This window comes from Staurois parvus, unplaced genomic scaffold (assembly GCF_062004578.1).
Source record: "Staurois parvus isolate SC_StPar_1 unplaced genomic scaffold, SC_StPar_1.0 ptg000919l, whole genome shotgun sequence".
NCBI lineage: Eukaryota > Metazoa > Chordata > Amphibia > Anura > Ranidae > Staurois > Staurois parvus.
Genome location: NW_028318715.1, coordinates 66776 through 87210, shown reverse-complemented (window position 1 = coordinate 87210; position 20435 = coordinate 66776). Strand labels below are relative to the sequence as shown.

Here is a 20435-nt window from a genome sequence, read left to right as displayed (position 1 = left end):
GAGCATTACAGTGAATCTTTAAAAATGAATTCATCCACACACATTCAACAGCCCTTATGCAGTCTTTAGTAAGGTTGCAGTACATGTTATCCAAAACTACATACTACTGGTAGATGGGGGTGGCTTTTTCTGTATAACTGTAGTTGTTTCTCGAGTTTGGTACCCAGGGAGCTGAACCACCAATTTTTGATAATGATTCTGTGCCTCGGAGAACTGATTTTGCATCTTCCTCTTCTCTTCATCACCAAACATGTTTGAGCCTTGGCTGTTTCTCATGAAGTCCTGGTAATGTAACTCCAGATCTGAAACCACCTTTTGGTAGTCTTCTTGGCGCATAGTTTTCAGCTGTAACATGAAATCATGCATTTAGTAACCATGACATTTAAACCTTATAATCCTTTAGGGGGCTACTAAAAAAAAGTCAGATCATAGTAAAAATATATATTTGCAGGCACCAGAATTCAAAATATTAGGACAAAGGCAATACCTTAGCAAGTGTCATGGCTCTAATTTTCTCAATGTCGATCATACAGTAGTGCCAAGACACCAAACTCTTCATGTTGATATATAGCTGGCTCCATAGAGTTAGAATTGCTTCATAAAATTGCTCAATTCTAAAAAAAAAAATATAAAAAATACAAATTTTTAATTGTATATGGGATAATTAAATGGTGTACATAATGGTGTATAGTGTACATTTCATTATATTGCAAGTGCCTGGGAAGTACTTAATAGGATAGAAAGTATACCTCCTGACTTCATGGGCACTCCTTTCTGTCCCAGTTGTGTAGCCAAGTGTAAAGACAAAGAGGTCAAAACCGATAGTATAATGATAGCTTGTGAACTTTGTGTCAATACACCTGGCACCAACTAAAGGAAAATAGCATACTGTCAACATTTTCTGCTAGCAGATCAGTTCTCAGTATGCGGAGCCAGAATGGATGAATTGTAAGACACAATCCACCACCAAAAATTCTCAATCTTGTCAAGAACAATAGAGGACCCAACAGGCAGGCAGGGTGCAGTCTTGAATCTTAATATATACGGGAAAGTAAGCAAAAACAGAGAGGAGGTTTCCCGACTGCCAAACACCTCACCTGGCCATATAGTAGGCAGGTAAAAAAAAAACATCCTCAGCTCAGACCATCAAGGCCACACCCCCAAAACATTTCACCCTGCCCCTGGGGCGTAATCATGGAGGTATATGGGAACGTGTTACTGACAGTCAGCAACAGTACGTAAGGTTGCTGTGTACTGCTCCAGACAGCCCTGCCGTAATCCAACCCAGGCAATATGTCCATATTTTCAGTCCTAAGACTGAAGGACTACATATTTAGGAAAAAGGACCCGCTGGAAATGCAGTAAACTAACAATCATAATCAAGCATTGCAAAACGCCTCCGCTGTTGCCATGGCTGAAAGAAGCGACATTTTAATTTTTATGCATGTTGGAGATACCTGTATATTTGGCAACTGCCTGCAGTACTGGGGCAGCACAGTGGCTAAATGGTTAGCACTTCCACCTGGCAGTACTAGGGTTGTTGGTTCAAATCCAAACCACGGCACCACCTGCCTGGAGTTTGCATGTTCTCCCTGTGCCTGCATGTGTTTCCTCCAGCTACTCCGGTTTCCTCCCACACTCCAAAGACATGTTGCTAGGTTAATTGGATCCTATCTAAATTGGCCCTAATATGTGTATGTATGAATGTAAGGTAGTGACTTTAGATTGTACACCCCTTGAGGGTTAGGGACTGATGTGAATATACAATATATATGTAAAGCGCTGTGTAAATGGACGGTGCTAAATAACTAATAATAATAATTTTCCCTTACATTTGAGTGATTTCCTACTACTTACATGTATATCTATTGGAAATCTTTCTGCTATGACCTCTCTTTAAAAAAAAAAAATACGCTGTCTAACTTAATTATGAGTGCATCTGCAGTGTGCTCTTAGTCCCCCTAATATTAACTGAGCCTGCCAATGATGTCCACCTAATGCAAATTCCTTTGAAGGGGTGGCAACAAGGCTGCACTGTTACTGAATTCAGAGCAAAGTTGCTCTTTTGTAGGCTGAGCCTTCTTGCACTACAGTGAAATAAAAATATTGTAGGGCGAGTGGCTTTCGGCATGGTCACCGATTTACAAGCATGTTGTGTGTCATTCAGCACCTGGCCACAGCTAATCTTACCCACTGCTTTCTAGATTGAGAGCACTACCCGTGCTGCTGAAACCCTGCCATTGTGACTTTCAGTGACTGGGAGAAGCATGTGAGACACAAATGAAGTAGGCTTTAGCCTAGAAGGGGAGGACATTTTTTGTTTGCTTTACTTGGCTTATGCATTACATAGTAATTAGATTTGGTACTTGTTTAAACTGTCATACAGGAGCCTTTAGTTCTACTTTAACCATTCCCTAAAAAATCCAAAATGATAACAAAATTTGTGTTTTACATACACTTAATATAAAACTACAGTTCAACCATCCAGTCCCAAGATTTATACTCTAAAGCTGCTATGTTAAAGGGTTAAAAATAGATTGATACCCTGTGAAAAAAGATTTTACTCATCTCTCCAGTGGCCGATTTACTGATGCTTCAATCTCTTGCAGAGCTCTTGCATTGACTGAGGTTCCTCCATCAAGCCCCTAAATTACTATAGTGTCCTGCAATGACCAGGGGTCAGTAGGCAAACCAGAGTTGCCAGTGGGGGACATGCCATTTGACACAAATAAGGTATTGGATAGTATTGAATGTAGAGCCAGGTTTCAAGAAACTGGCCACTGGACAGGTAGGTACAATCCTGCTTCATTCACAGGGTATTGCTGATTTATTTTTATTTTTTAAACACTTTAAAGTAACAGAAATAAGCACAAACTGAGCTACTGAACCCTTCACTGAAAACTTACTTAGAAGACAAATCCACAGCTTCTGGGTTTGGTGGTGGGACAATCAAACTGACGGAAGGAACTACCATATCCAACCCACCAGGACCTGTCACATTCCACTTGCTGCGTTGAGAGTTGTTCTTCAGAATACATTCATCTCCCTTGTGTATTACTTTCTGTGTGGAAGTTGTAAGGCTCTGGTTATTTGTGCTCTATTACACACTAATTATATACACTACTGCGTACAAACTTCAGAAAACACAAATATATATATGCTATATAATTTTTAAATTACATTCCAAACTAAAAACCTTCTCCTCGTGTAGATTTATTATTTCTAGCAAATAAAGAAAAATGCTTAATATTACACCCAAAAAAACTTTTTATGGAAGATTGAAAAATCTAATCTGGACCCAAGAATCCAATCTACATACCAAGTTCTGCATGTACGAGTAATCCCTCCCCAGTTTTGCCAGCCCACACGTTTTTCCAGTGGGTTTTTTCAAGATTTTCACTTACCAGTGTAAGAAGAGTAAAGCATAGCTACTACATGCAAAATACACAAATTTACTGAATCCAGAATATCAGAATACAACAGATTTTCACTGCCTGAAATGGTTTCAGCTCTTTAGTCCTTCATCCTTGCACTAAGTACCCCAATATACTAAAATGTGCATTAATCCCCTTTTGTTGAAATTAAAAATGCAGCATATACGGTACGTGGAAACTAGACAATACCAAAATACCAATAAAGCTATATTACCTGGTCCTGCTTGTAGTCACAAAGTGCCTTTAGAACAATTGGCTTGTCCCTCCTGTAGTCTGGATTGCGTGGTTTTAGTTGTATTATTTTCTTTGATTTATTGACTAGGTTTTGAACTTGCCTTTTGTATTCATTTATTTTATCTCGTTCTTTCTGGAGTTTAAATAAAAGAAAAGACGCAATCAAGATTTAAAGATTTAATTACATCACACTGAAACTGCAATTATTACACAAGGATTCTCTACTACATCATTTCTGCTATACTCATTTGATTGACTCTGGTACCAGAGGATCATGCACGTGCTTTTCCTATTTGTTTTTAACCACTTGCCTACCAGGCACTTATACCCCCTTCCTTACCAGGCCAATTTTCAGCTTTCAGCGCTGCCGCACTTTGATTGACAATTGCGCGGTCATGCAACATTGTACCCATATGAAATTTTGATCATTTTTTTCTCACAAATAGAGCTTTCTTTTGGTGGTATTTAATCGCCACTGGGCACTTTACTTTTTGCGCTATAAATTAAAAAAGTGCAAAAAATTTGAAAAAAAAAAAAAGTTTGTTTCTTTTATAAAATTTTTCAAACAGGTATTTTTTCTCCTTCACTGATTTGCGTTGATGAGGCGGCACTGATGGGCACTGATAGGCGGCACTGATGGGCACTGATAGGCAGCACTAAAGGGCACTGATAGGCAGCACTAATGAGGTGGCACGGATAGGCGGCACTGATAGACAGCACTAATTAGGGGTCACGGATAGGTGGCACTGATATGCAGCACTGATAGGCGGCACTGATAGGTGACACTGATGATGGGTACTGATAGACGGCACTGACTGGCATCACTTCTGGGCACTGACTGGCGGCACTGACTGGCACAACCCCTGGGCACTGACTGGTGGCACTGACTGGCAGCACTGCTGGGCTGCACTGGTGGGTGGCACTGGTGGGCAGCACTGGTGGGTGGGCACAGGTGGGTGGCACTGGTGGGCACAGGTGGGTGGCACTGGTGGGCACAGGTGGGTGGGCACAGGTGGGTGGCACTGCTGGGCACATGTAGGTGGCACTTCTGGGCACAGGTAGGTGGCACTGCAGAGTGGCACAGGTGGGGGCACTGCTGGGCACAGGTGGGGGCACTGCTGGGAACGGGTGGGCGGGGCTAGTGGGCGCACTGCTGGGTGGAACTTGCGGGTGTCACTGCTGGGCACCGATCATCAGGGCACTGATCATCAGTGCCCTGATGATCGGTGCCGATCCCCGCTCTGACAACTGCCGGTTCTCGGCAGTAATTTCCTCACGATCTGACAGCGTGAGGAAAGTGCAGCCGAGAACCGGCACTTGCATTTCCCTGTGGTCAGCGTGTCATTGGACACCGCTGATCATGTGGTAAAAGGCCGGTGGGATCGGCCTTTCACCACATCACGTGATCAGCTGTGTCCGGGTGCGCGCCCCCTGGGGCGCGCAGGAGAGCGCGTTCTGGGAGGACGTCATATGACGTCCACTCAGAACTGGCCGGCCGCGGTGAAGCCGTCATTCGGCTATGCGCGGTCGGCAAGAGGTTAACCACTGGTCTCACTGGTTTCAGTTTGCCAATAGGTGCTACTACTAATGTTTACATGCTTGGTTACATAGCAAACAATAGCTTAATGATCTATCTAGCTCAAATACTAGTATGGGACATTTTACTTGTTACCTCTGGTGCTTCCTCATCTCCCTTTTAATTTTTTTTTAATTGTCTTTAATTTCCCTTCTTAATTTCAATACAGTGACTGGTGTGCAGGAAGGGTGAAAGCTGCACCTGGGCAAAAATATTTTCCCATTGTCACCTAGCAGTGAATAAAAAAAAAAAATCCTGTACCTAGTTTCTATGGCCAGGCCATATAACTAGATTATGAGCCCAAGGCGGTGCTAGAACTATTATAATGAGATGTTACAGTCCCACAGTAAATGCTAGGAGCATTTATGTACTATTTTGCCAGGTATTCCATTATAATAGGTTTCCCTTAGTAGAAAAACATCCAAACTTACCTTATTTACCATATATTAAGTATTTCTAGATAAAATAAAATGTTTAACTCCTGAATTTGCCTTTGAACATTTTGTAAGCTAGACTTTATACATAGCTCGGCAAAAAAACCAACAAAACTGTGCACTACACTAAGGGGGTTAATTCTTTAAACAAATCCTTAAATGACAAAAATACCCAGTTTAATATTGGCCATTTCTGATAGGGAATTTCTGTCCCTAGTGTATACAGGTCAACAAACTGGATAACGAAATGTGACTAAAACATTGGATAGATGCTATTGTCCCAAAAATAATTCATTTTTTTTCTAAACTCTTAGTAAACAACCAGTTTTCTTGGTTTGCAGTCAATGTATGGTAATCTTCAATTACCTCAAGATCTTTAATCATTTCCAAGACACGCTGCAATGGCATACTTTTGTCACATGGGTACTTCTTTCTGATTGTATCCTGAAGATTTGTCAAGTAGTTTTCTGTGCTCTGTGCCTCATCGAAAAACTGTATAGAAATAAATTTTGTAGTAAAAACAAGAAATCTATCCAGTGATAGGTCTTTCCATAGCAAGCCATAGTTCATTACCATATAAAGAAGATGTTGGTTTTACTACTTTGCTTTTTCGGTCTTGCATTGTTGTCTGATTCTTTTCACGTCATCAGGTAGGTTAGCCTGCCCTCTAGTACACACCTTTATCAAGGCTCCATATACTTTATAAAGTTCCCTGCCCTCTCAAAAGAAGTCAGGATTTAGATTCCTAAAAACCTAAGATGGGTATATATACCACAGTAATGGTTTATATTCCCGTTTTAGGAATATATTCTTTGCAGTAATGTTAAAAGACCCTACCCTGGCAAATCTGGTGATTTTAAAGGTCATTGAACATTTTGTTACACCCTATTCTTTATTGTTCTCCATACCTCTTCTGGATTGTGTTTGGCTATAGTATATAAACAGAATCTTTCAGTTACAATAGAGCAAAGCTCATATACCCTCAAACTGTTATCATATGGATGAACTAAGAGGCTGCTGTTTGCCCAAATTGAGGTATGTTATTTTTCTCTTCCTATTAAAAATGAAGACTGGCAATGACATTACTCTCTAAGCACAGTGGCTAAACGGTTAGCATTTCCCCCTGGCAGCACTAGGGTTATTGGTTTAAATCCCAACCATGGCACCACTTGCCTGGAGTTTGCATGTTCTCCCTGTGCTTGCGTGGGTTTCCTCCAGGTACTTCCATTTCCCCTCAAACTTCAAAGACATACTGGTAGGTTAATTAGCTCCAGTCTAAATTGGCCCTAGTATGTATATGTATGAATGTGAGTTGGGGACCTTAGATTGTACGTTCCTCAAGGGTTAGGGACTGATGTGAATGTACAATATGTATATGTAAAGCGCTACATAAATTGACAGCGTTGTATAAGAACCTGTAATTAATAATTAAGGAAAGCAGTGCTTCAGTTTCTGAGGCTATCTGATAAGAAGCGGTTTAGTGATCTCAAAATTGAAACGTTAAAAAGATCTACCAGCAGGCAATGCTCTTGTATTCACTCTGTATGGACCAGCCTACCATGACTCCCATGAACCAAGTACCCACTGTTGATTAATGAATCTGCATTAGGCCCTCATATTATTATTATTATTATTATTATTAACAGGACCCATTTAATGGACTAATGTCTCAGTTCCACTGCAGATGCAAGTTCCTAATCTGGTAAATATGGAGCCTTGTACATGAGGCTAATACCAGCTGATGACATTTTTTTCTTTCAACATATCTATTATGCATTTATTTTGAAAATGGTACTATGGTATGACCATAATAAAAGGGACTGTAAGAGGGCACTCATAACTGAATTCTGGCATCAATTTCAATGGGAGGAGTTTACATCTGCTTTTTCCCTATCTGATGTGTTCACCCCCAAGGCTTTTGTCATAAGGGAAACAGAACACCACACCAAGTATATGTATAATCCGCTAGCTTAATATAAAAACACAAGCTTGCCATGATTGAAACCTGGAATTATTTTCTACATCATGCTAGCTCATAGCCCTGGGTTCAGATTTTAGAACAGAAAAAGGGCTAATAAAAGTAAACATTAAATTATCTGATTGGTGAAGTCAATTAAAGAGTAGTGGCATCAGAGTATTCCAAAATTGATCAACAAACATACTACATATTGAGTAGAACGAATCAGTAATGGAAAAGTGTAAAGCTTGAAGTCATTAACATACCTGAAAGTAAGCTGCATTTTCTTTCAAATGGACGTCAATGCATTTGGTAATCTGAAGAATCCAGCTCCACTGAGTCTGCAGTGTATCCATGTAAGCCTAAAATAAGAAAAACTTTGTCAAAGACTGTTCTGCAGTAATCAAGTTTAAGGATAAAGAAGAGGGGAAAAAAACAAACAAAAACAGACCTCCAGGGACTGACCTCTAAAAGGGAAACAGGTAGGAAGTGCCACCACCTTTGCTCATCATTGGAGTACTTAATGTCCAATAAAGTAGGTCACAGACTATACTAAAATGGCGCTTGAAGCCCATAATTGCAGACAATTTTATGTCCCCAAGTTTGATTTTCTATTCTGGATGGCAGTTTGCCGAAGTCTATGTCCCCACAGAAAACTAAGTACTGAAAGGCTCCTGAAGCAGCTAATTAGGCAGTGCAAGTCCTTAGGGGGGGGGCTTTCCACTACATTTTTCTGTTCCACCCCTTCGCAATCCCTTTCTGTTAAATATTTCTGTTTAGTTTCAGTTTTACTTTAGGTGTTTGCACCTGTATAACTTTTGAAGTGCTTAGACTTTATCTTTAGCCATGGAGAACTTAAAGTGGAACTACACTGTATCTGAGCACCACAAACCAAAAGCGCCATTTAATTTTCAAAGCAAACGCACCCATCTATCCATGCCTCCATGCTTTATTTTGCTGAGAAATCACTTGGAAAAAACACACCCTAGCATTTCTAGCCATGGCCATCTTGAGTAAGGGCAGATGATTCATGTAGCACTTATTTTCTGGTATCCCTCTGCCATTAGTTTAGGCACACAGGCAGGAGGGTGTGCTTAGCCAAGAAAACCCCTCCTAAAGACTCCTGGCATGAATGACATCGTTTGCCTAGGCATGGAAACTAAAAAGTGACTAAAGAAATGTAAAAAATTGTTTAAAACAAAAAAAGTATATCATATTTACGTATCTATTTACTTAAGCTGGCTGCATAAGGATTCAAAATAGTCCATGTTGACTGAAAGTGAAGTTCCACTTTAATGTTATAAATGCAGAGATCAAATTAGGATCTACTATTCTTGATAAAGTTGGGGTGAAGGTACGATCATCTAAGGGTATACTTTCATACAGACTATGGTATTGATAAATGGTTTAAAAAGTGTGCTCTGAGAATGGCAACATGAGTCTGATACATCCTCACTCTGACCTACATGGATTGCAATTTTGCAGTGTAGGTAGCAATAGCGATCAGACAATCACTGTTAATTTTTATTTATGTTATTAGAGACTGGGCTGCCATTGCAAGTTTCACATAGCTTACCAAATCGCTGAATGTTGTCACAGGAATAATTATTTAGGCAGGTGTAGAGAGTCTTGTACGAAACATTTAGAATTACCTCAATCTTATCTGCTGCTGGATGCTGGTTGAGAATCAACTGGTCACTGTCTAGCTTCAGCTTATTAAGTTCTTTTTCTTTTACTTCCAACTGGCTCATCAGTTTCTGGAAAGCAACATTAAAAATTAATTTCCCATATGACATACTATTAAAATATATTTAACGAGATGCTTTTGAGATTTTGTTTGCAAATTTAAATCCTATTCTTATGTTAACTATGGTAACCATCATAACATGACCCAAAAAGGAGGTCCACAAATGTTATAGGACACCAATGTTTCCTAAGCATTGTTACATACAGGTAACTTACAGAAAAGCCTTCCTGTTTTTTTGGGATGTCTCTATTCTTGTCACTCCAATCATAGACCAGTTCTTCTTCCTCTCGGTCATTGATCCACATGATCTCCTTGGATGTCGCCTGAATGATGTTCTGCAGTTGCCGCAACTGGTCCATTCTTTCAAAAGAAGCTTTCTATATATATTTATATACAAAAAATACATACCATTTTAGACACCTATACTTTGGAAATATGGATATGATCAGTGATAATGATGGTCAGATATGCTAAAACATTAAATCTTACCATGGGCCTAAAAATGACATACAAATCACATTTTTTTTACTGTTTTTGTTAATAAATTATGTAGGATAGGCATCAGGATATCAAAAATAGATTTAAAAACATGCTAAACTGCATAGATGTGAACTAGACACATTGGGGTTGATTTACTAAAACTGAAAAGTGCAACATCTGCTGCAGTTCTCTATAGAAATAAAGCAGTGATATTAAAAGCCTTACCAGCAATCCATCATACTCTTCCTCTAGTTGGTAAATTGCCCCTTTTTCTCTCTGTAATGGGAAAGACCAAAATAAAAATTAGTTTGTTGACAATGATAAACATATTGTAATATCAGCTATTGCATATTAAATAAACTGGACTATCATCATCCTACAAAGTCTTCATCAAACCTCCTTTTACATGTTTTACTATATTTGTAACTCTGTAGTGCCACTTGGGGATTCACACACCCCTTCCATGCCTCGTAGCATCCAATGTGGAAAAACTCTTTCCTATTGCAGCTTTACAGCTGCATCATCCTGCCTATTCATTGGACTACTTAATAATAATAAATTAATTACACTGAGGCCACTGTAGGCTCCCTAAATAGTGAACACCAGTACTGTATCCTTAGTGCTGCCATGGAAGCTTTGGACAAATATGCCATGGACATGCAAATCAAGTTTCACACCTGACCTAAAATGGGTGTAACACCTGTTTTTTTTAAAACTCTGTAGGTGGTATGTTAAAGCCCTTCTCCGCGATTCCTACAACAAAATCATAGCCTTGTTCCCCTACCATTCCTGCACATTTCCCAGCTCATCATTTAAATAAAAAAAGTTTTGAACATTACTTCTAAGTACTCAATATGTTTGGGCATGCTGGCCTGCCTAAATAACTACATTTCACTGCATGTTGACATTACTGCAAGGGGCTGAAGACACATGAATGTAAGGAGAGCAAAGTGGTACACTGTAGTTCTTAGGACTACAGGAGGAATGTATAGAATTGCCAGGATCAAGAAGAAAAGGCTGACTGATGCTGGTTGTCATGCAACCAGAAGTAGGACAGCAGGAGTGAAGGAATGAGGAACCATGGACCTGTGTAAGGGCTCATGTACACTGCAGCTGATAAGCTGATGTTCAGGAGCTTTTCTGCGTTTTTTTCAGCAGCCCCTGAACTCTCCGTAATGTTTTCCTATGTATCCATGTACACATAGGGCTCATGTACACAGGACGTTTGGGAAACTCTTCTGACTGCTGGAAACTGACTGCTAGAAAATATAGGTTAAAAACGTCAGTTTAGCCGCGTTTACCTACCGCGTTTAGCTGTGTTTATGCACGTTTGCATTTAGAAGCGTTTTTAAAAGATAACCTCAGGAGACCCTCCCAAATGCCCAGAATGCACTGAAAAATAGTAAGTTCACTAAAAAGGGCTACTAAAATATCGCATGAGTTATTTTATCAAGTCATGTGGTATTCTAGTAGTGAAAACCATGCGGCAATGTTTCAGCTGTCAGCGGGATTCCCCACTGATAACTGAATGTAAAAGAAAGAATTGCTGGCAATTAAAAAAAACAGTGCGGGGTCCCCCCTCCCATCCATACCAAGCCCTTAAAAAAAAAAAAAAAAAAAAAAATGGCGTGGGGTTCCCCCCAAAATCCATACCAGACCCTTATCTGAGCATGCAGCCTGGCAGGTCAGGAAAGGGGAGGGGAGCAAGCGTGGCCCCCCCCCCCTCCTGAACCATACCAGGCCACATGCCCTCAACATGGGGGGGTGCTTTGAGGTGGGGGGCTCCCCCCCAAAGCACCTTGTCCCCATGTTGATGGGGAAAAGGGCCTCTTCCCCACAACCCTGGGCTGTGGTTGTGGGGTCTGCAGGTGGGGGTGCTTATCGGAATCTGGAAGCCCCCTTTAGCAAGTTGGCCCCCAGATGCTGGTTCCCCCCACGTGAATGAGTATGGGGTACATGGTACCACTACCCATTCGCAAAAAAAAAAAAAAAAAAAAAAAAAGCTGTAGTATGAAAAAAGACAGGAGACATTCTTTGACAAGTCCTTTATTAAAAGAAGGAAAATAAAAGAATGTCCCCTGAAGTAGATCCTATGTCAATCACGATGCCCGCTGCCGCCGCTATTTTTCAGTGCATTCTGGGCATTTGGGAGGGTCACCTACGTTTTCTAGCAGTCAGCTAATCCACATAGTACATGCATCCATTGTGATCTTACCTAAGATACTTTAGTAACTGTATATGTACAAAAAAAAAAATCAATAAAAAAATGGATTCTTACCAGATCTGCTTTAATTTTGTCCAGTTCCCAGCGATAGTCAGCGATTGCATTGTGGAACTTTCTGTGGTTACCGATTTGCTGTTCCACAGACGTAGCATCAAACCCCCAGTCAACACTCTCCATTTGCCGCTACAAAATACAAATGAATTTTATTCATGGTGTTTAATATTGATTACTAATGCATACTACAAACTTCTGTCATCAAGGTAGTGATAGTCTTTAGCTTGATAATATGAATCTACAAAACACACAACAAAAAACATTTCAGATGTTTGTTATCCATGCATCAAGAAAACAGAAAATACATTTCAGATTGAGCAATAGTCATCTGCAAAATAAACAGCTTTGACAAAACTTCACAAAATCAATAGTAGAAAAGGAGTTCAATCAATTAATTTGCCTCATGGCCCTGGCAAACACTGTAAGAGCATAGTGCATGGCTGGCCAAAACTACAATACATTATGTATTGGTGTGTTTTTACATAGTAAATATTCCATGTTACCTAAAATAATATCAATCCTTTGAGCAACAGCATTCTGGATATATGGTCCAATTCCAGCTGATTGTGTTATCTTTAGTTTTGTAAAGCGTAGGCACTGGTTAGATCCATTATTTTTTTATTTATGTGGCCTCATTGAGATCCCTTTCCTCACTTCTATTTTCCGTCAACTATTTAGGAAGTGAGAGAAACCTTGGCAACAGAAGCAAGGGTTGGAACCTTTGACAGGTTATTGTCCCTGAAACTGAACATAAAGGGAAATCTCCCCAGTGGTAAACAAATACAAGACAGAGGTTCCAACTCTTCTTTGCACCATAGATTTCCTCTATGAATAAGCCCAATCAGGGTGAAACACATCCGAGGTGCCTAAACTAGGTTTGGGGCTGTATTGGAAGCCTACTACACTAAAACTCAAACAGTATGATTTTTGAGTGTGGTTTTGCATTTAAATTTTGCTTCATTTGCTGAGCTGGATGTGCTCTTACGGAACAGCACCCGATGCAGTGGAGAACCTAAGAGGTGACTTTGGGACTTGGAATGGTGCAGCTTCCTTTCCGTTGAACTTTTATTGTAAAAATACCGCTTATACGAAGTGCCACATAGACATGGCCCACTACCTACTATAGCCTTTCTTCCAAAAACTGTATATATGACCCTATAGGGATCCAGACACACCTTGTGCCACAAGTGTAGCATGAGATGGCTGCTAATCTCTCAAAAATCTCTAAAAATACCTAATTAGTAGAAGCTTATTACAATACTATGTTCAGGTAGTACTCTATCTCCAAGAATTGCTAAATTTACTCCCCAAACTTTTTAAAGGTTTTAGGTACTGGTCGTAAAACAAGGTAATATGATCCACATATAATGGACATGCAAAAAATATAGATTTCTAATAGATTTTAGATATTCACCAATTTACTTACTAACCCAGGCCAAACTTTATAAAAAGGTGCCCTCTCAACACACAAAATACAACAAAATAATCCAGTGTGGATCCCCAAGAATACTAACAGACTATCCCTAGCTTCTCGAATAGTTGGCCAAGATTTCCACCCACATTATATAGCATGGACATTTTCTTTTTCTTCGGAGGCACTGATAAGTATGCATTCATATTATAGTATAAGACTTTATTTTTAAGATGCAAGGCAAATCTTTATAGTAATTCATCCTGACAAAATCTGTGCTTGACTGAAGGATGTTCACAGTTACAGCTGTAAACATAGTATATAAGTAACACAGAACAATCATATATGCAAATGACCATTTGCCAATTTTATTGGTACAAAATACGCTGTGTATGTTCTACAGAAACATGCCACACATTGTATTTTCAAAATATTTCATGAAAAATAGTAATAGGAAAAAAAGACTTTCTGAAGTTGGGCTTTTCATCTTTTAAAGTTATTAAGCTACAACACATGGGGTGGATTTCATTGCGATCAGCAGTAAGATACCCTACTGTTCGGAGCAGGGTGGGTGGATGATACATCTGTGTCCACTCAGTTTCTGCAGAGCAGACACAGACAGAGCCTGCTCTGCTCTATGGGTGGCTGGGAGTAAATGAACCCTGCTGTCCATTTAAACCAGACTAACCTCCAATTCGCTCCACCTAAACAAAGAGGACAGATCCGCTTCAGTTCTACTTAGCAGACTGGAACAACACAGAGTTAAGCAGGTGTAAACAGACAAGTTTGTTTACACCTATCTGTCCATAGGAATGAATAGACCTACCAACTAGGTCCATCTGAAAAACTGACAGGCGGACCTGATTGGAATGGGTGTGTGAAAGGGATCTTAGGTTCAGATCGGTACTGCAAAACATTTAAAGTGGTTCTAAAGGTTTTTTTTTTTTTTTACCTTCATGCATTCCTTGCAGCTCCCCCCTAAGCTGCCCAATTATATACCTAAGCCCGATCACGATCTATTGCTGTGCACGAGAGCTTTGGCTTTCCAGAGTCTCTTCTCTCCTCATTGAAGAGGCACAGCAGTGTAAGCCATTGGCTCTTGTTGCTGTCAATCACAGCCAGTGAAAAGGAAGCATGGGGCGGGGCCCGAGCTCTGTATGTCTTAAACATACAGGGCTGGCCTGGGAGTGAGCACACGAGTGCCCCCAGAGCAAAATGCATGCTCTGGGGGACACTTGGCAGTGAGGAGGGGCCAGGAGCACCAGTGGGGGACCAAAGAGAAGAGAAGGATCGGGGCTGCTCTGTGAAAAACTCAGATAAGTATGACTTTTTTTTTTTTTTAGCTCTTGCATAACTCACAGATCTTTATAGTGCAGCAAATTCTATGGTAGTTAAATACAATCTAATCATACATAATAACTTTGTTACTTAAAGTGGCTGTAAAACTTTTATTTACAGTATTTGTTTTATTAAAATAAAGTTTTACAACCACTTTAAGTAACAAAGTTATTATGTATGATTAGATTGTATTTAACCACCACAGCATTTGCTGCACTATAAAGATCTGTGAGTTATGCAAGAGAAAAAAAGAAAAGAAAAAAAAAAAGATTTCTAGTTCTGAAATTAAAAGGATAGGTGGGGACGTGATGAATGTATAATTTAGAGCAGTAATTGCTGCATTGAAGCAACATGCTGTACAGCGACACACCCATACCTGCAGGAGTTCTGGCACCTCTCCAACAAGAGAAACCATTCTGCATATACAGAGTCACATAGGACTTTGAGCTTTAATAATGAATGCAGACCGACTAGAATGGAGTCAAATGATCTGGCTGGCTCATTGACAAGATCACTCATGATTAACCCCTAAAAATACTGGTCAATGCTGCAGGACTACTGCTCTGGAAAGTTGTTACCACAAAGCAGTAAGCATTTATACAACCGGAGTTAGAATTTGAACCATGACAGTGGAAGTAAAAACTGATAGCCAGCTTAAAAATAAAATGCCCTTAAAAGTAGTTTACTGGTTTTGTTAAAAGGCACCAGGGGCGGACTGACAACTCATGGGGCCCCCGGGCAATAGGGGATCATGGGGCCCCTGTGTCCTTGCCCAAACTAAAAAAAAGTCTATGAAAAAGGTACCAGGGGCATCTCATGGGGCCCCCTACTGATCCCGGGCCCTCGGGCAGTGCCCGAGTTTCCAAATGGTCAGTCCACCCCTGAAGGGCACATGTTCCATGTACTGCATTCTTGAAAAACAGGAAGGTAACGGCAAACATGATTATCAGGTTTGTGCTTTTGTAGCTGTGTTTGAAGTCCTATGCACATTGTCGCAATGCATTACCATGCGTTGTGTCAATCCTATATATGCACCCGTACCATTTTTTCCCCTAACACAGCGCACCACTACACACAAAGGGTGGAACATTTATCACAGAAAGGCAATGGTAAACAGGAACCGTGAGACAGATTTTGAGAGCGTTCTACTACAGGAGTGTTGTGGTATGCTGTATATGTTCATTATAATGAATGGTAGTGAAATGCACATATACTCGCCTTTTAACGTGTTGTGGTAAATTGCACCTTACTACAGTGCACTAGTGTGAACAGGCCCTTCAAGTTACCTTTAAAAAAAAACCTAGCAGTTCTCTTAGCACCATATGTTCAGGCATGTACAATTAAGCACCATGCAAAAGCAACGTTTAGCACTGAGCTAGTACACAAGCAACATAAATGAGATTTTAGCTTCATGATAATATTTGTAGCTACCCTTTGCTGTCGGATTTGATTTAATGTTTCCGTAGTTGTACGCTTGGTGTAATCATCCCATCCTGAGCCACTCTGAGAAGAAAATCCACCACCCTTCGATCCCTTGCGTATGCGAGGAGCCTGGATGGCTTTATCAATGGCGCGCATTTGATCATGAAGCTGAAGCAACCTAAAAAAAACACAACATATTACTGTATGTTCATAACATTTTCATGTCACTCTAAAATTGGTGCAAAAATTTGTATGATACCTTCTATGATATGTATCACATGGCTGTCCCATCACACGCATTTCCTTGATCAGTCCCTCCACCATCTCCATGTGCTCATGGGCACCCCCAAGACAATCATCCAGATCCCTATTACGTATCAAGGATCCTCCATCTCCATACTGGAGTTCCTGCAAAACAAGGGAGAAAAAAAAAAAAATCACCTTAACGCATCAAAGATTTTTATAGTATATGTAAACCCTCACCTTGTAAAACAATCCATTCGGTTTAAAATAGAAATGAAAGGCATAATGTGTGCATACAAAATGTATTTCACTGGCAGGTAACACAGTACCTATGTGTTGCATTTACATTGTAGAGGTTTTCCTGGAATGCATTGATGTTTGAATATTATTTAGATTTCTGAAATGGAGATTTTATTTGTTCTGTTCAGGTTGACCCCGCTGAGACTAGAAGTTTGAGTTGACCCCGCTGAGTTTGCAAAGTCTCAGTACTCTATGTGTGACCTACTCTAAAGGCCACATATAGTACAGTGGATATAAAAAGTCTACACACCCCTGTTAAAATGTAAGGTTTCTGTGATTTAAAAAAATGACAAAGATAAATCATTTCAGAACTTTTTCCACCTTTAATGTGACCTATAAACTTTACAACTCAACTGAAAAACAAACAAATCTTTTGTGGGGGGGGGGGGGGGGAGTAAACAAACTAAAATAATGCGGTAGCACTTGTGTGCACACCCTCTTATAACTGGGGATGTAGCTGTGTTCAGAATTAAGTAACACATTCAACATCATGTTAAATAGGAGTCGGTATGCACCTGCCATCATTTAAAGTCTTTTGAGGGGGGGGGGGGGGAGTAAACAAACTAAAATAATGTGGTTGCACAAGTGTGCACACCCTCTTATGACTGGGGATGTAGCTGTGTTCAGAATTAAGCAATCACATTCAAAATCATGTTTAATAGGAGTCAGTACACACCTGCCATCATTTAAAATGCCTCTTATTAACCCCAAATAAAGTTCAGCTGTTCTAGTAGGTCTTTCCTGCCATTTTCTTAGTCGCACCCTACAGCAAAAGCCATGGTCTGCAGAGAGCTTCCAAAGCATCAGAGGGATCTTATTGTTAAAAGGTATCAGTCAGGAGAAGGGTACAAAAGAATTTCCAAGGCATTAGATATACCATGGAACACAATGAAGACAGTCATCATCTAGTGGAGAAAATATGGCGCAAAAGTGACATTACCAAGAACTGGACGTCCCTCCAAAATTGATGAAAAGACAAGAAGAAAACTGGTCTGGGAGGATGCCAAGGCCTACAGCAACATTAAAGGAGCTTCAGAAATATCTGGCAAGTACTGGATGTGTGGTGCATGTGACAACAATCTCCCGTATTCTTCATATGTCTGGGCTATGGGGTAGAGTGGCAAGACGGAAGCCTTTTCTTATGAAGAAAAACATCCAAGCCCGACTAAATTTTGCAAAAACACATCTGATGTCTCCCAAAAGCATGTGGGAAAATGTGTTATGGTCTGATGAAACCAAGGCTGAATTTTTTGGCCATAATTCCAAAAGATATGTTTGGCACAAAAACAACACTGCACATCACCAAAAGAACATCATACCCACAGTGAAGCATGGTGGTGGCAGCATCATGCTTTGGAGCTGTTCAGTTGGAACTGGGGCCTTAGACAAGGTAGAGGGAAACATGAACAGTTCCAAATTCCAGTCAATACTGGCACAAAACCTTCAGGCTTCTGCTAGCAAGCTGAACATGAAGAAGAACTTCATCTTTTAGCATTACAACGACCCAAAGCATATATCCAAATCAACAAAGGAATGGCTTCACCAGAGGAAGATTCAAGTTTAGGAATGGCCCAGCCAGAGCCTGAATCCGACCGAAAATGGGGTGGGGTGGTCTAAAGAGGGCTGTGCACAGGAGATGCCCTCACAATCTGACAGATTTGGAGCAGGGGCGGACTGACCATTTGGAAACTCGGGCACTGCCCGAGGGCCCGGGGTCAGTAGGGGGCCCCATGAGATGCCCCTGGTACCTTTTTCATAGGCTTTTATGAGTTTGGGCAAGGACACAGGGCCCCCATGATCCCCTATTGCCCGGGGGCCCCATGAGTTGTCAGTCCGCCCATGATTTGGAGTGTTTTTGCAAGAAATAGTGGGCAAATATTTCCAAGTCAAGATGTGCCATGCCGATAGACTCATACCCAAAAAGACTGAGTGCTGTAATAAAATCAAAAAGGTGCTTCAACAAAGTATTAACTTAAGGGTGTGCACACTTATGCAACCATATTATTTTGTTTTTATTATTTTTACTTCCCTCCACCTAAAAGATTTCAGTTTGTTGTTCAACTGAGTTGTACAGTTTAGGTTACATTAAAGGTGGAAAAAGTTCTGAAATGATTTGCCTCATTTTTTTACATCACAGAAACCTGACATTTAACAGGGGTGTGTAGACTTTTTTACATCCACTGTATATTCCAAAGCTTTAACTGTTGAGTGGTATTTGGAAAATGTCTATGTTTATGCGGATACTGTACATAAGTGAGGCATGAGGATTGCAAAACAATTGTGTTATTCAAACTACACAGGTTTCATTTTAGTGGCGAATTAGCCCCTGTACATTAAAAAGCATGCACCAAAGGATACATTTCACTATACTGCTCAACTAGCAAAGCAATACACAAGTTAATCAGACTGATTTATGCAACAAAAGGAAGTTTGAGCAGCATCTACTGTAGCTAGGTTGCTGCTGCCAATATTATATGTTAGGAGTAGAATTAGAAAATTACATTTCTGCCAAACGCTAACTATTTAGAAAAAAATGCCCCCTCTTCCCTTCTGCTATCTAATCAGTGAAAAAGAAAAACTTTACATATTTTCAGCTTGCTATGGTCCGGGCATGTAATTCTCTGTACCAGTGATCAGTAGCTGCAGGGGAGAGGAGGGAGTGTTCGATAACAGCTGGAACTTCCAGGGGCCATGACGTGACTCACGGGGCTCCCATGTTCCAGCTATCATTGGTGCTTCCTCCTTTCCCCTGCAGCAGCCCCTGAATGACACGGAACACGTGACCGGACTTGGCTGAACACAGGCAAGTATACACATCTTTTTTTAGACAGACAACAGATATCAGGAGGTGGTAGGTAACAGCTTTAAACATAGCGTTAGCATGGGTGTACATGTATGCGGTGCATCGCATGTGATTTGCACAGGAACCGCACTGCATTCCTGTGCAAATCACATGCGATTTGTGCGTGGTGCAATTGGAGCCATACATTTTGTATGGCTCTAATCGCACTGTACCCTCACCAAAAACGTGCAGGACCCTTTTTTGGGTCCGCACTAGAATCGGAAACTCATGATTGTTTCTTGTTCTCGTTTGTTTCTAGTTTGTTTTTTTGTTTGCTTGTTTGTTTTTTCGCACTAGAATTGGATAGCATGTGTATTCACACCTATGTGATCCGATTCTGCACATCGCACTGCATTTTGCGGACCACTTTCAGGGAGTTAACATACACACCTGCAGCGGTTCGCATGAACGGGGTGAGATTCTGATGCGGTGCAGAATTTGCACAGAAAACGCTGTGAATTCCTTACTGCATCAGTGTGAACCAGGGCTCAAGCAGGGATTCTACCCAAGTGTATGTAAAGCATTACATTGAAAACATTTTGTTTGATCTATGTGACAAGTGCAAAAAGCCTGTCGATTTTGTTAAATTCAGTGCTGTCCTCTTATTTCAAAGAACCCTCCTAGTTCTTATCTTGAACTACAAAACGATTAAAGCGGAGCTCCACCCAAAAGGGGAAGTTCTGCGTTAAGGACTGCTCCCCCGCTCCCCATTAAGGATTGGCACCTTTGGGGGGGGGGG

General features: G+C 40.6%; 1 protein-coding gene across 4 annotated transcripts in view; it reads right to left on the bottom strand.

Annotated features, from left to right (window-relative positions):
• Positions 1–20435, bottom strand: part of DSP (desmoplakin) — a 100884-nt gene that overhangs the window by 28440 nt on the left and 52009 nt on the right. For all 4 annotated transcript variants that reach the window (XM_089656579.1, XM_089656578.1, XM_089656580.1 and 1 more), the window contains exons 3-14: positions 16571–16719; positions 16321–16489; positions 12141–12269; positions 10088–10138; positions 9598–9759; positions 9288–9392; positions 7902–7997; positions 6045–6170; positions 3649–3801; positions 2907–3061; positions 488–614; positions 105–345 (exon numbers count right to left, since the gene is read on the bottom strand). In XM_089656579.1, the coding sequence (XP_089512705.1) occupies positions 105–345; positions 488–614; positions 2907–3061; positions 3649–3801; positions 6045–6170; positions 7902–7997; positions 9288–9392; positions 9598–9759; positions 10088–10138; positions 12141–12269; positions 16321–16489; positions 16571–16719 (1663 nt within the window). The remainder of the gene's footprint in view (positions 1–104; positions 346–487; positions 615–2906; positions 3062–3648; positions 3802–6044; positions 6171–7901; positions 7998–9287; positions 9393–9597; positions 9760–10087; positions 10139–12140; positions 12270–16320; positions 16490–16570; positions 16720–20435) is intronic.